The sequence below is a fragment of the Sciurus vulgaris genome, assembly GCF_902686455.1.
Source record: "Sciurus vulgaris genome assembly, chromosome: 10".
Classification (NCBI taxonomy): Eukaryota; Metazoa; Chordata; class Mammalia; order Rodentia; family Sciuridae; genus Sciurus; species Sciurus vulgaris.
In genome coordinates, this window is record NC_136470.1 from 62,469,619 (window position 1) to 62,486,274 (window position 16,656).

A 16,656-nucleotide genomic window follows, 5' to 3' on the forward strand; every position below is an offset into this window, starting at 1 on the left:
GCTTCTCACCTGCCTTCTCATCATAAACACTGAACTTCTTCCATGATGGCTTTTCCAAGTCCAGTAAAAGAGGCTCATTTTGTTATGTTTGAAGCATGGGATTTGAGGGAGCGTTTATGAGCACCTGGTTCTTCCCACCCACGCCTTTCTCAGGGGCAGAGAGGTGGTCCCTTGTGCGAGTCCGGCCGGTGAGGCTGGCGTGGATTCAGGGGAGCATAATGACTACCTCAGTGCCAGCTTCTGGCTCCTGGCTCCTGACTTTGTGTGTTTTTTTCCTTCAGCTCTAACTGCTTAAAAATGAATTAGCTAGCTGTCATTAGGACACAGGCAACACAGGGCTCATTGTCCCAGGAACTTAACTCCTGTTGGCCCCAGGGCTTAGTTTGGCTTCCCTTCAGCAAATAGAGCTCCTCAACATTCCTCTCCTGTGGGACCCAAGCTAGAGCGATGACTTCATACCCACTGTCTGCTGGGGAGACTTCAAGACATGGGCTCACATGCTCATTTTGTAGTTTCACCTCCATTTTGGTGCATGATGTCACTTCCTCTTGATCTTTTTTTTTTTTTTCCTCTTGATCTTTGACAACACAGCACTGAATGCTGCTACTCCCTATGCCCCAGCACCCCTTGCCTACATCTCCGTACCTACCTAAACTGGACAAAGATGTTCATGTTCTTCCCACTTCTTCCAGTTGGCTTTTCCTCCAGTCTGTATTTGATGGTCTGTCTCTTAAACCTCTTTGGGCATAAAACAAACCAACCTTTTACCATAATAGAGGCAAGCTCCTATTTTTTATTCTGCAGAGAAAGCATTTCTGCTTATACTTACTTGATGAGTATTCATTGTTATGTTTAAATATAGCAGCCATTGCATATTTTTGGCAATGGCTGCAAAAATATGCAATGGAGAAAAGATAGCCTCTTCAACAAATGGTGCTGGGAAAACTGGAAAACCATATGCAACAGAATGAAATTAAACCCCTATCTCTCACCCTGCACAAAACTCAACTCAAAATGGATCAAGGACCTCGGAATCAGACCAGAGACCCTGCATCTTATAGAAGGAAAAGTAGGTCCAAACCTTCAACTTGTTGGCTTAGGTTCAGACTTCCTTAACAGGACTCCCATAGCACAAGAAATAAAAGCAAGATTCAATAACTGGGATAGATTCAAACTAAAAAGCTTTCTCTCAGCAAAGGAAACTATCAGTAATGTGAAGAGAGAGCCTACAGAATGGGAGAATATCTTTGCCACTCATACTTCAGATAGAGCGCTAATTTCCAGAATCTATAAAGAACTCAAAAAACTCTACACCATGAATACAAATAATCCAATCAACAAATGGGCTAAGGAAATGAACAGACACTTCACAGAAGAAGATGTATAAGCAATCAACAGATATATGAAAAAATGTTCAACATCTCTAGTAATAAGAGAAATGCAAATCAAAACTACCCTAAGATTTCATCTCATCCCAATTAGAATGGCAATTATCAAGAACATAAGCAACAATAGGGGTTGGCGAGTATGTGGGGAAAAAGGTACACTCATACATTGCTGGTGGGGTTGCAAATTAGTGCAGCCACTCTGGAAAGCAGTATGGAGATTCCTCAGAAAGCTTGGAATGGAACTACCATTTGACCCAGCTATCCCACTCCTTGGCCTATACCCAAAGGACTTAAAATCAGCATACTACAGAGATACAGCCACATCAATGTTCATAGCTGCTCAATTCACTATAGCCAGACTATGGAACCAATCTAGATGCCCTTCAGTTGATGAATGGATAAAGAAACTGTGGCATATATATACAATGGAATATTACTCCGCCATGAAGAATGATAAAATTATGGCATTTGCAGGCAAATGGATGAAATTGGAGGATATCATGCTAAGTGAGATAAGCCAATCTCAAAAAACTAAAGGACGAATGATCTCGCTGATAAGCGGATGAGGACATATAATGGGGGGTAGGAGGGGTTAGTGTTAGGGTTAGGGTTAGGTTTAGGGTTAGGGATAAGGAGGGTGATAAGAATGGAGGAAGGAAGGACTGTATAGAGGGAAAAGAGGAGTGGGAGGGGTGGGGGGAAGGGAAAAAATAACAGAATGAATTAATCAATATTGCCCTATGTAAACTTATGATTTTTAATTAAAAAAATAAATAAAGCAGCCAGTAGAATCAATAAGTTATTATTTTAGTCATGTATTTACTTCTTTTTTAAATTTTCACCCCCTATTCTCTTTAGTAACTTATGTTGATGAAGATGAAAATGAAATAATTGAGTTATTGTCAAACAAAACATTCTTCATCATGCTCAAAATTCCAGAAGAATGCATTACAGAAGAGGACTTGCCTCACCTGCTCACCAAAAGGGTAATTATGTCTTACTCGTCATTTAGTGAATTTTTACCATTAGAGTATGAACTGTGCTAGGATAGTTGGCATAGAACTTTAGAGTAAGGAGCTGTAATTCTTTGAATTTGGATAGAATAGGAAGCTTATAAATGCATTTTCTGTGGTGCAAAGCCAGAGCTCCAGCCTCCAGGTGTATCTCGGAGAACAGTGTTCAGTTGATTCACTCTGGTTCTGTATTTGATCCAACTTGTAGTGTTCATTGAAGATCTATACTTCTAGCAACATATTGCATGCCAGGGCCACATAGTCTGTGCCCTCAATGGGATTACAGTCCAAGCAGAGGAAGCAATTAAATCGATGCAAAATCCTGAGATATGTTCTATTTTTGAGATATGCACAGTGTGCTTTAGCACCCCAAAGGAGGAGCATGTACACAACCTGAGGCAGGGTTAGAGGTGTGCAGGCCTCTTGGAAGAGGTGATTCTCAGGATGAGATTTGAAATACATGGTAGGCATGTTCTAGGTAAAGGAGCTCAGGATATCAGGAATCTACACAGTGGTTACTATGTGTAGAGGACCTGGGAGAAGCTGAGGAGGAAGGTAGGGGTCAGATCATGGGAGTTTTGTAAAGCTTAATTAAGACTTTAATTAGTAGACTGACTTGGTCAGATTTTCATTCTAGTCTTTCTGTGTGATAGTGAAGAAAGACTCCAGAAAGAGAATAGTTAGAAGACGTTGCAGCCATTCAGCTGAGAAATGAGGGAGGTTTGAGTTAGGGTAGTGTGAGGAGGAGTAAGGAGGATTCCAGAGAGATCTGAGTGGTATCCTTACTTAACATGACTGAACGATGGGCTGGATGGCAGTGAGGCGAGCTGATTTCCATCTCCTGGTTGGGAGGTAGATGGTGGCATCATTTATGGGGCAGGAATGCAGGAGAATGAGCCTTCTGTGCAAGGTGGGCCTCTGCAGCCAGATCACTAGGCTGGCTACTTGGGGCATTCTTGGCCATCTTGTCAAAGATCCACCATTCACAGTCTGACCCAAATTTTTAAAAAAACAATATTAATTGGCTTTATTTTTAATTCTAGAATTGGAAAGATTTCATTCCATAAAAACTAGAATAAGTGTTCTTCTAATGGTCTGAGCAAAAGAGGTGGGTTTTACACACAGAGAAGGGCTTGAAGAAACAAAAAACAAAAGTGGATCTATTATTTCCAAGTTACTTTCCTGGTAAGGTGAGGACACAGAGGTAGAACAATAGGAAAATAACTGACTGGTTAGCATCAGATTACTTCAAGTTACCTTTTTTTGTGGGCAAATATTAAGGCTAAGGTGGAGAGAACTTCATTATTATGCTAATTGAAAATGGCCTATTTGGGAAATTTAATTATCTCTCTAATCTGGATTTCTCAGAAGGTCAGATAAACAATTTAGTTTTGGCTTGATGGCCTGGAACTTTAGTTGAATGACACCATTTTGATTTTTTCCTGATCTAAGCAGGAGCTTAGCTCAAAGCATTGGCGTCCTGTAAGAAATCCCCTCTTTCGTTAGGGTCTCACCTAAGTGAGAGGACATTCTCACTCTCAGCTATCATCGTTTTGGGCTTCTGGTCTCAACACGTCACCCACTGGTTATGGTGATCTCATGGTCACATGCTTCTTTGAGTTTTTGTCATTCCAACTAGAGAGAAAGCATCTGAATGCTCAACAGATGAATGTTTGCAAATATTTTAAACTTTTGAGAAGATGCGATACATTTGAAAGACTGCTGTTATGACTATCAGGAGGCTAATCCACAAGTTTGAAGTATGCTCCTTAGCTAGAGTCCACGTAAACCAAACCAATTAAAATCAAGTAGATGAAAGAATGAGACAGAGGAAGAATCTACCTACCTGTCTAAATCAAGTAGCCCATTTGTTCACTTTTGTAACTGAATCTCTATGATATCTAATGTGTGTCTATGTGCAACAGGAAGTATAAGCAACTGCTCAGATTCCTGCTTGCTCAGGGCAGTAGCAGCAATTCTATCACCTAACATCCCAGTATGGGTTACATTTTAGCAGAGAGTGCTAACTCTGTGAAGAGACCCACTAGGACAATTTGAACAAATGGTTGCATTAGGGATGTTGCTAAAGTTACCCATTTGGCAAACTAAGACATCTTTTAGAGACCTGTAAAGATTTGTTTGACACGGTAGATCTGACACTGTCAAGTTACTCACAGAAGCTGCTGATGGTGAAATTTAAACTATAACATTATCCAGCAAAGTGAAAGAGATTGGCATAAACAGGGAGCAATTACAGGTTTTATGGGAAACATCTTGGGAAAATTTGCCTGTGGCATGATGTTAACTTCTACTACTTGTTTGTAGTCTGAATGTCTCTGGTTGCCAACATCAGATGTTTTGGTGAACTCCATGTGGCTGTGTTAGTCTACTTTGCGTTACTGTAACCAAATACTTGAGGTAATCAACTTAAAAGGAGGAAAGTTTTACTTTAGCCCATAGTTTCAGAAGTTTTAGTCCATGGTCACTTGACCCCATTGCCTTTGGGCTTGTGGCTATACAGTATACCATGGTAGGGAGTTTATGGCAGAGGAAACTGTTCACTGATGGCAGGTGGGAAGAAAAAAAAAAAAAAAAAAAGGAGACAGAAAAAGCTGGGGCCCCCAAATCCCCTTCAAAAACCCAACAATTACCCCCAATTACCCAACTTCAAATACCCCCAATTACCCAACTTCCTTCCACTAGGCCCCACCTCTTAAAGGTACCACCACCTCCCTATAGTGCTATAGGCAGTGATAAAACTTTTAACACCTGGGCCTTGAGGGGATATACCATAGCAGTGGCCTACAGACCAGACACAAGACTTGAAATTTATATCAAGCTGCCCAGCATTAACCTACCAAGTTTCATTTTGTTCCTAGTAGGAGAGGTATAGCTAAATCCTACAGAAACCTAGAAAAATTCAGAATCCAGTCCAATCTACAGGTCGATCATAAAAACAGAAAAGCAATGAGCAGGACTACAATCAAATACCAGGTCTCTTATGATTTTTTCTGAAATGTAATTTTCCTCTCTATGACGACCTTCATTTTTATCAAAGATAATTATAGTAAGACCGATTTGTTTGCAGAGTAGGTCTAGTCTGTTTATTTGAATAAGTGTATTTAGAATAACCATAAAGGCTCTTTCGCAATCAGTTTTATTGTACATTTGACAAGGAATATCTGATTAGACTTTAAAAACCTCCAGGTTAGGAAGCCCAACCAAGGTAGACTTTGAACTATCTGTACCTAATAGTAGCACCTAGTATCTTGAGGTTCCTGGGCTTGTCAGGCAGTGACAGCTTTTAGTCACTCACTGTAAGGCTGGGGACCCTTAAAGCCAGGCATTCCAAGCACATTCTTAAATATGCCATCCTTGTCAAACCAGTTTTTCCAGTTGTATCCTGTCATAAAAAGAAAAGATTTTTATTGAACTTATATAAATAACCATGTTCTCATATAGGTAAGAATATTCACAAATAGTTTCCAGATTCTGGAGAAAAGTACATGTTTCAATATTTGTTTATACAATTAATTTTTGCCAGATTTCTATTAACTATAGATAGCTTAAAAGAAAGTTTCCTTAAGTCTGAACTTCTACTAGTTACCTTTAAAACTGCAGCTTTCTCCAGTGACTTCTTAGCCAGTCACTGCAAATCAAAAACCAAATGCTCTCTCACAACACAGACTAATCCTGGCACCCCAAGATCCAAAAAGATCAGGAGGTCCACGGCAAAAAGAGCAGAATATGGTCTGAGAGGGATGTACAGGCCACCCTCAGGACACCAGTGGTATTCCTCAAGGGGTTTTGAGAGTTATCAATGGTCTCCTTCAGGTCCCATTATATGATTGCCAGATCTGTCAAAGGACACAATTGCAATTATTTAGTTCAAAGATCTCAATAGGCTTTACTTTCACTTGTAGAAGTGGGCCACATTTTACTCCAAAAAATAAAATGTGTCCCCTGCAAATTTTTTTGATAAGAAAATCCAATCAAGACCAACCTGCCATCCATGATTCTGCTCTACCATTAGTAGATGGAGAGACTTCTTTATTTGTCCTCCATTCGATTCCTGCAAAAGCTCCTGAAGAGGCAGCTCCTTCTAGATTGTGTCAGAATGAATTGCATGAGATTGAATTGCTTATTTTATCACAGGAGTTTGTGTCTGTAATGATCGCTCCAGTTTTCTCTTTCTCCTTCTCTTCCATGTCAGTATCTCTTATCTGTGATTCCCTTTCATCCTTTCCTTCCACCTCCTTCCCAGAGCAGTTGCTGAGTGAATGACTTCTTGCTACTTTTCCCTTGCTTCCTATTTTCATGGAATGGTTTGCATTTGCCTAGCAGAAATAAGATGTCAGCATCCACATGATACAGACTGGACTCTATGTCAAAGGAACTGGTTGTTACTTTTTCACTTTAGATCCATATCTCCTGAACAGAACCAAAAAATAAACAAAGTCTCCAGATGCTTTTAGTTCATCACCACGCATTGGCAAAGAAACAGAGCTTGGCACTGAGAGCTGAGGCAAATATAGACTGCTTTGAGCCAGTTCCCTCTGAAAAATGAAAATCACCATACTTGCTGTGTCTCAAAGGTATGTTACAGAAGTAACATATAGGGAGATAAAAGACTTCTGCCCCCACTTTCCAACCAAGCAGACTCAGAAAAAAAAACTTAGGAACTTTAAGATATTACTGGTGTATTGTCAGGTCTATATCTCTTTCATTACAAATTCCAGAAGTTCCTAGATATGGATGGTAAGTTTAAGTGAGTATTTGTATAGGAAAAAATGAACTTTTTCTCCATGTTCCTACTCAATGCAGAACACTTCTGTGATCAAACACAGAAAAATTGATATGATCCAACTAATTCTCCAACACCAACCAGGTGTCCTGCAATTCAATTCAATTCAATTTGGACACTGTTTACCTGAAATTAGTACAGTCCCCACAGATTAAGTGTTCAATCTCAAAACTGCCCTCATTTCAGATGCCAGTCACAAATCCAGGTTATCATCTGGGCTTCTGATCAACTGACTATAACTCAGAGGTTCCCACTACCTCTCCTTTCTAGAAAAGCTCACAGAACCCAGGGAGTTCAGTTTACCTATTGTTTTAAAGAGTACAGATGAACAGCCAGAAGAGGCAGGTATGTGCCAAGAGGTGCAGAGTCATTATGCCCTCTTCTCCTGCATGCCACCCTCCCAGAAGGTAGATGTTTAGCTGCCCATAAGCTCTCCAAACAAGGGTTTTAGGGATTTTTATGGAGGCATAATAGATTATTTAATCACTCCTTAGCCCTTCTCCCCTTTCCTTACCATGGGGAAGGTATTCAGAGTTCCAAGTTTTTACACTGACTTGGTGTTCCCGGTGACCTGCTTCCAACAAGGAGCTCACTAATAGTTGCTTCACTAGAACAAAGATGCTCCTACCACTCCAGAAATTCCAAGGCGTTGAAGGGCTGAGACTGATGAAAAAAGATCAGAATAAGAGATGCACCAGCATCCCTATCGACTGGATAATCACAGAAGTTTAGAAACTCTGTGCAAGGAACTGGGGACAGATGCCAAACCTGCATTCTTATTATGTCCCAGTCTGTTGGCAAGTGATGCCATTTGCCTTACTTTTCTAAACACAGCTTTCCTGGGCCCTCTCTTAACCCATTGCTGGTTTTCTTCCCTCAGAGTAGGAACTGTTACACTGCTTAAGGCCACCTGCTACTTAGGTGGTGTGCTACCTCACCCTGGGCTTGGTTGGGACTAGCAATTGTGCCTTTAATAACCTAGAGAAGGCACCCAGAAGGTGATTTCTCTTAGTCATGGTGTCAGACTCTTCTAATCAGCTCACTGTGCTCCTAGTTCTGTCAACACCAAACCTCATAGGTACAGGGTGGGGGACACTAGAGTAAGGGCTAAGGAAGCCCCTGTTCCTTTTCTTTGGGCCCAGATTGGACACTGTAATTAACAACTCCCTGAATGTAAGTATGTCCTAAATATAGAAAGAGACCATATCAGCAAAAAGAATCTTAGAGTGAACACTAGCAGTGGGTGGCTAGAACACTTAAACATTTTTGTTGAGAGTGCAGGGCACAGTGGAACACGCTTGTAATTCCAGACACTGGAGAGACTGAGACAGGAGAATCCCAAGTTGGAGGCCAGCCTCAGCAACTTAGCAAGGCCCTAAGCAACTTAACAAGACTGTCTCAAAATGAAAAAGAAAAAAGACTAGTGATGTAAAGGGCCCCTGGGTTCAATTCCCAGTATAAAATACTACTACTACTACTAATAATAATAATTATTATTATAATGTTATGATTGTATTATGTTCAAAACACAGTGATAGTCATTGGAAATTAACATAGGAAGGAAGTGGGTAGAGAACAGAGAAAACTGGAAGGACTGATAGACTTAATCTTTCCCATAGGAAACTCAATCCAAAAGAAGAAATAAGAGGAAAAATAAGTAGTATAATTATTTGTTATTGCCAGTACTTTTAGTGCTATCTAAAAATCTCCTGTGTAGCATCCTTACTGCACTCCTCCTTTTCATTCTGAGCACCCTTTGAAAGTTGCTTTCCTAGTTCCTGAGTTTTCTGGTGACTGGCTCAACAGCAACCTCCAGCAGTTTGGGAGGCTGAGAGAGGAGGATCGTGAGGTCAAAGCCAGCCTGAGCAACAGCAAGGCGCTAAGCAATGCAGTGAGACCCTGTCTCTAAATAAAAATTCAAAATAGGGCTGGGGATGTGGCTCAGTGATTGAGTGCTCCTGAGTTCAAGCCCTGGTACCAAAAAAAAAAAAAAAAAAAAAAAAAAAAGGTATATTAATGCCTGTTAAGTCAGGTTTGCAAAGTATTAGCAAAATTAAAGAGGAACAAATAGTAAATGTTTTCAATAGCTAAATTATGAAATCAACCCAGATGCCTGCAAACAGGTGAATGAATTAAGAAATATTAATATATAGACACACACACACCAAATGGAGTTCTACTCAATCCTAAAAAGAATGAAATTATGGCATTTGCCAGTAAATGGATGGAAATAGAGAATATCATGCTAAGCCCAACTCAGAAAATCAAAGGTCAAATGTTTTCTCTCATATGTGGAAGCTGGAGTGAAATAAAAAAGAGGGATGGAAGAATAAGATTACATAAGAAACAATCAAAGACACATTAATAGATGAGGGAAAGGAAGTCTAGTAAAGCAGAACAAAGTGAAGGAGGGGGAGGATGGGAAGGAAAAAGTGGAGAGAAATGGGGGACCATGAATTGATTTCCATGCACGTATGAGTTTGTTGGGATGAAGTCAACTGCTATGTATAAATATTACGCTCTAATAAAAAAATTAAAACAAATAGTAAATGTTCTAATCTGTGCTCTCTAAGAGATCGAGTTTTCATCGTGTGAATTAGATGGGAGTGTGCTGCGAAGCTCAGCCTCCTTGTGATCCCCTTGCAATTGGATTGGAGACAGGTGAAGTCCCCATTGGGCACTGCTGTTTTGTGTCTTCTAGTGCTTGTTATTGGATAAAGTAACAGGCACTGAGCCTTAATGGTGCAGCTGGGCATGCCTAGTTAGCACAGGGGTACCATTGGATGCTGGTGAGATTTCTGGAACATTCCCAGGGCTGAGGCCAGGCTGGGAGGAGAGGGTCTGTCTGGTGGTGCTCTTAGATACTTGGCTGTGGTCTCACTTTAACTCCAGGGCTGGGTGCATATGGGGAGTGTAACCAGACTCCAGTACAGTCCTGATTTGTGTTAGAACTAATCTGTTCTAACCAATTTGTGTTAGAACTAAGTGTTTAACCTTCCAGTATAAATTTAGAAGGAATGAAATATAAATGGATTTAGCTTCATGTTCTCCTAAATGTGAGATTAGGATTTATATCTCTGATAAATGATGAAAAGACTAATCAAAGCCTAGGAAAAGATTCTGTAACACAATATCAATAGCAGGTATCCATAATACAAAACTAACCACTTCAGGGAGACAAGAAAAGGATAGGAAAAGAAACTAATGGCCAATTCAGAATGAAACAGGAAAAGGTGCTCAGCCTCACGAGTAAGCAAAGTGGAATACAGAATGTGAAACACAATGTTCTATCTCTCAAATTGGAGAAATTTAAAAGTTCAGTAAGAAAGTGGGAAAGGAAACATGTTTACATAGCTGGGAGAAAAGCAAAATGGTGAGCAATTTGGCAAGATTTAATGGGTTGAAGGAATCTGCCTTGGATCCCATAATTCCATTTCTTGGCATATGGCCCAGGGACCCTATTGCATGTTACAATGAGAGATGCACAGAAATGTTTAAGGATGATTGCTTCAGCATAGTTTGTAACAGGAGAAAATCGGAAGCAATGCACATAACCATCAGTAGAACAGATGCACCAGTATAATACTGTGATGGAATCTACCCAGGAGTTAGATTAAATGGCCTTCACTGAGATGTACCTGACAAATAAATCTCAAATGTAAGTTTTAGTGGAAAAAAAAAGAAAAGAAAAAGCAAATTTTAAGCTGGGTGTGGTGGTGCACACCTGCAGTCCCAGCTACTCTGAAACTGAAATAGGAGGATCGCCTGAGTTTGAGTTCAGGTTGGGCAATACAGCAAGACCCCATCACAAAAAAAGAAAAAAAAAAAAAAAATCAGGACTTGGGTGTAACTAGGTGGTAAAGCATTTGCATGAGACCCTGGGTTTCCCACCACCAAAGTCAGGGGAGAGGATCAGGTCTTAGAAGATTACATAGAATATGGTACCTCTTATTTGAATAAAAGCACAAATTAAATCATATATTCTTATTACATAAGGATGTAAGGAAGTACTAATTTATAGAAATATGCAAGGAAAAGATGCATGCCAGTGTCAGGATTCTGGTTAGCACTAGGGGAGGGAGGGAGGAAAAATTAAATAGGGTAGAGATCACTTTAGCTCTATTTTTGTTTCCCAAAGGTCTGAACTCAATAATGACAGTCCCTGATTTACAATGGTTCCACTTCCGAATTTCTGACTCTATGATGGTGTGAAAACACGCTCCTATACCCATTCTGTTTTTCACTATCAGTACAGTATTCAATTAATTTTATGAGATATTCAACACTTCCTTATAAAATTGGCATTGTATTAGAGGATTCTGCCCAACTGCAGGCCAGTCTAAGTGTTCTGAGCACCGTGAAAGGTAGACTGGGCTCAGCTTTGGATTGTTTACGTGTATTAAAAGCATTTTTGACTTTTGATATTTTCAGTTTATAGTGGATTTTATCAGGACATAAGCCCACCAATAAATTAAGGTGCATCTGTGCAGTGAAATGCAAGGCATAAGAGCTAGGTGGTGGGAACACAGGTGTTTTTTTTTTTTTTTTTTTTTCTGATGTTTGCAATATTTCATGCATAAAATAAAACCTTTTTGTCTTTGCCACTCCCCACTCTATCCCTTTGTGCATGGGTGCTGCTGCATCTGTGGCTCGGCACAGTCATGTTTCCTTGCCAATGCAGCTCTGCAGAAGGGAGAAAGAAGCCCTGGGCCAGTGATGTCCCCAGTGCTGAGTGAACCATGCTAAGGCACTCCCAATCCAGCCACCTCGGGGTTTTCTCTCTTTTCCATGGTCCTTGAGGACTGCATGGGCTCCTGCTGTGGACCACTGGCCACCCTCACCACCCCGGCCATCGGATGGCATCACAGCTCATGAGAGGAGCTGAGAATTCTCTGTGGAGTCACTGGGGCCTGGTCAACCAGGCTCTTTTAAGTGAGTGCTCACTTGAACCTTTGTTTGTGGTAGGCTCACACCTTCCCTTTCTCTACCCAGAGCCTCTGAATAGGTTAATTCCTAGTTAGAGGGGAATCTCCCTCATCTGGAGGTAGTTTTGCTTTCTCCAGTGATATGAAAGGTGTTTGTCAGTAACGTTATTTTCTTTCTGTTTGATTAGCTTGCAGATGTGTACAGTAAATCGCCATCTCTGAGTCGTTATTTCACTTCAGTTGAAAGAGTGGACTTCAGGTAAGAGTTTGCAGTGTAACCTCTTAGTCTCTTTCTCTTGCCACTCCTGCCCACCTCAGGTACCATGTACCAATTCTTTAATTTTACAAATGAGAAAAAGGAAGCCCAGATTAATTATGTAATTTAATTAGGTCACATGGAGAGGGGAAAATTTAGTCCCAGGTAAACCATTTCTATTTAACAGTGGATGAACAAGTAAATTAAGGGTGGAAAGAAAATTAGATCTCAGATAGTGATATGAGGGAAATGATATAATCCATATGCTGGCTTTTGCTTTGAAGAGCACAATATAGGAGTACATTCAATAACTACCATCAATAACTAATTGTACCCCCTTCTATGAAATTAACCACTATCTATAGTTTGTTGTGATTTCTTCTGCATATGTATTTATTATATATACTACACATGTGTACACACACATTTTATTTTTCAATTTCCCCTAATCTTTTTAAAATTATTTTTTAATTTTTACAGACTGCATTTTGATTATTAGTACACAAATGGGGTACATCTTTTCATTTCTGTGGTTGTGCATGATGTAGATTCATACCATTTATGTAATCATAAAATGTACGTAGGGTAATGATGTCTGTCTCATTCTACCATTTTTCATAACCCCCTCTCACTTCCCCCTAATCTTTAATATGCTTCAGATGTATTCAAAAGGGTCTCCAGATCATTTTTATTAGCATTTTATATCATTAGGACTATTGGAAGTAATTTGAAGAAGATTTATATGACTTTATTGTCTCCTGTTCCTAAGATGTCTCTGGGACACCACTATCAAAGGATATATTACATATTGAGATCTCCTTCTAAAACCATACATTTTCCAAAGTGTAATATTAGGCTACCTGGGAGAAGAAGCATGTAAAGCCAGTGGTAAGCCCATGGAATTGGGCTGAAATGGATCTGAAGTCTGCAAATGTAGGTGGTGTTGGCCTACCTTCTCTTTCTTAATGGTCCCACAAGTCACATGCTGCCTAATGTTGCCATTCTTGACATTGTTCCTTTAATCATAAACTACTGGTACTAAATGCCAGTAGAAAAGGGAGAGATGTATAAATAGACCTAACAGACTTTCCTCCATCCCCTTGATGCAACTTTCAATGCAAAGATTGCAGCAATGCTGGGAGAGAGAAGACCCTTACACAGCCTACAGGGTCTCTCCAGGAATCTAGCTCCATGTTATGGGTCCAGAGGGATTGGGACTATATAACAGGAGTGAGGGGAAATACTGGGAAAACCCATAAAAAACCTGAGTGAAACATGACCTGAAATCTAGCCAAGACTTAATGTTAGAGAATCTGTTGTTGAAAGTTATTTGGGGTATAACTAATTAGAACAACAACAAAAACAGGAAGTTATTTGGGGAAGAAAAAACTTAGGTATTTTAGTATTTTAGATTTAAAAAATCTCTCTGGAAAACATACTCATTTTATTTTTTTAAAAGCCAGGAGGAGTTTCTAAAATGTTGAATTGAGACATAGAAGCCATTGCTTCCACAAAATGCTGCTGCACATGGGCAAGAGACAGCACTTCCTTGACTTATGCATTTGTCTATGAATTGTGCTGACCTCAGTCTAGCAGGTCCAGCAAACATCTGGAAAATGCCCTTTGGTTTTATCAGCTGCTGTACCCACTCTAGAGGTGGGCTACTGAGGCAAAGCCCACAGGATTCACTGCTTCCCTGAAAATTTTTCTCCCTTCAAAATTCAGCCTTGTGTAGGTTCAGCCAGTGACATGGGGGGACGAGAATGGGCTAGCCAGGTTAGGCAGTCTGAATTTTCATTCAGCTGGTCTTCTGAAATTCCACCTCTGGACACTTTCATTAGCCCTCTTGTGTTCTTTCCCATGATAGGTAAGGTGGCTTTCTGTCAAGGTGCTGACCATCATTAATCATAATTAAAGGGCAAAGACCAGAGGATAAATAATGGCACCTGCATATTAGGGTAGCTGAATTGGAGTTTGAAAGTGCGTGTTTCAGCCTGATTTGAGTGACATCCTTGAAACTGTGCTTCTTGGCAGTTCCAACTCTGCCTTATGCATTTCATCCACACTACTTTCATGGCACTCTACTGATCCATAGTAGAGTGTACAGACAATTGAATTGTCAGACACGTTACAGTGTTTAAATTATTGGCTGGTTTGACCTCTGGCCACAAGAGGGAGCTCTCTGCCCGTCCTCAGCAGGGATGGTGGCTGATTCATGCTGGTGGAACTGCAGTGTCTTTAAACTTGCCCTAGGGTGATAGTCTCAGCTGTGACCACCTACTAATTATTTTATTGCTTTATGTAGGTCATCTTGAACCAAACTAATAGAATAACTGTCAAATCCTAAATTTTGAGTCAGAGTTTAAAGAGCAACATAAGCTACTAATTAACTGAAGATAGACCTTTGATTAATTTTATTCTGAAAATGGGAAAAATATGTTCTAGGAAGATGAAAGCATTAGGGTTTCCTCTTAGTTGGGGTTTCCTCAGCAAATCTTGGTCATCCTGCCTTAAGGGTATCTGGAACTGGAAAAGAAGCAGAACAATTTCCAACTTTGGGAACATACACAGATGTATGGTTCTCTGTGGGTACCTAGGGCAGCCTGGTGGCTCAGGAGTCCTACATTCAGCCAATGGTAGGTAGCTGTGGGCCCTACCTTAAACACTTTTATAGGTTTAATAAAGAGCATGTTAAACTGATACTCTGACCCTCACCGTGGGGGTAGCATTGAGAATGTGCAGGTGGAAATTTGCAAGGAGCAGAGAGCAGGCTTCCTGACTCACCTCAGAGCGTAGAAAGTTGGTGTTGGGACAGAGGACGTGTCAGCAAGCTGTCTTCTTTAAATGCAGACTGTGCCTCTCCTTTTGATGGTCTCTACTAGTGAACTCCTGAAGGATGATGATTAGGTGGAGGGAGGAGGCTGTGATCACACTTTCCCTGAAAGTCAATGGATGATTTTTCTAGGATAGTACATTCTCCTAGAACGGTACACCCTTTGCTATCGTTTAGAGAAAGAAGATGAAGAACTACACAGATATTGTTGCTAAGACTGCATTCCTAACACTGAGTTTGATTCTGCTTGTGTCGTACTGTCCCTGGTTTGGCTTTCAGTGGTGAAAATGCCACGGCAACCTATCACCTGCAGTTTGGAGTTCCGTGGGATGATGATGACTTTCTGAAGTATATGATGAGTGAGGAGCTTTTACTGGGTGTTTTGCTACAGGATTTCCACGATAAGAGTGTACCTCATTGTGAGAGTCTGGGACTCGATCCAGCATCTCTCTTGCTCTATGGTAAGTAGAGAAAGTTAGAGAAGTCAGAGTCTGGATGAGAGATGAACAGATTGGGGTCAGATGGTTTGGTCTGGCCACTTTGTGTAAAACATCCATACATTCACTCTTCCAAGCAACCTGTGTTGCTTCTGTGTGGGAATGTTCCAGATTGTGGAGGTCAGTCCCTGCCCTCCATAAGCTGACAGTACAGTTGGAAAAAGTTACGGAAGAAATAAACCATGGAGTTTGAGACCCCTGCTATTGAGCACAGGAGCTATCTCTGGCCATGGTCTTCATCACCTCCAGCTCAACCAGCTCTCATCATTTCCTTGCCAGAATGCACAGCACGATTCAAAATCTCGACTCTTTAGAGGTGTTCTTATGGTTAGATTACAAGAAAATGGCCAAATGTTAAGATATCTTCAGTATCCAGAACGTTGTTTCAGAATGTTATTTATCATGATTTATGTCAAAAGAAAGAATTGGACTATAAATTTTATTTTTACCTTTTGGAAAGTGTCCAGGATGGTGTGTGTGTGCACGCATGCACACCGACTGAAGAGTGAACGTCCTCTGTTCAGAACTGACACAAGTTCCAATTTAACCTAAGATTTTATGTTCGAACCCTATGAAACCAGAAAAAAAAAATTTAAAATAATCTTGATTTTTAAAAGTAGTGATTTGTTCTTCTGTGTTTTCTTTTCAGAGTGAAGTGATAGAGGCTGGTCTGTGTCAGAAAGTTCTCCTCTGAGTTTTTGGAGATGAAAAGAATTCATTCTTTTTTACAGAAAAAATCCTGTGATAATTACCAGAGCGTGGAGACTGTCCTTCCTCCTGATCCTGCACAATTAGGAAGTCTGAATCCACACCCAGCAAGGCAGCTTCCAAGCGCTGCCCTAATTGGGTTCAGTCTTGACAAAGCAGGAAGTCAGATGGGTGGGAGGGTGGGGTCAGGGGTGGGTCACTTTGTGTGTGGGCCCTGCAGTTCTTGAGACTC

At 40.5% G+C, this 16,656-nt stretch overlaps 1 protein-coding gene across 1 annotated transcript in view; it reads left to right on the forward strand.

Moving 5' to 3' along the window:
- LOC306637582 (TPA-induced transmembrane protein) overlaps positions 1–16,550 on the forward strand; it is a 32,192-nt gene extending 15,642 nt beyond the window's left edge. Inside the window, exons 3-6 of the mRNA XM_079100334.1 lie at positions 2,247–2,374; positions 12,319–12,389; positions 15,499–15,680; positions 16,366–16,550. Of these exons, the coding sequence (XP_078956460.1) occupies positions 2,247–2,374; positions 12,319–12,389; positions 15,499–15,680; positions 16,366–16,370 (386 nt within the window). The 3' untranslated portion in view covers positions 16,371–16,550. The remainder of the gene's footprint in view (positions 1–2,246; positions 2,375–12,318; positions 12,390–15,498; positions 15,681–16,365) is intronic.
- The last annotated feature ends 106 nt before the right edge of the window (positions 16,551–16,656 follow it).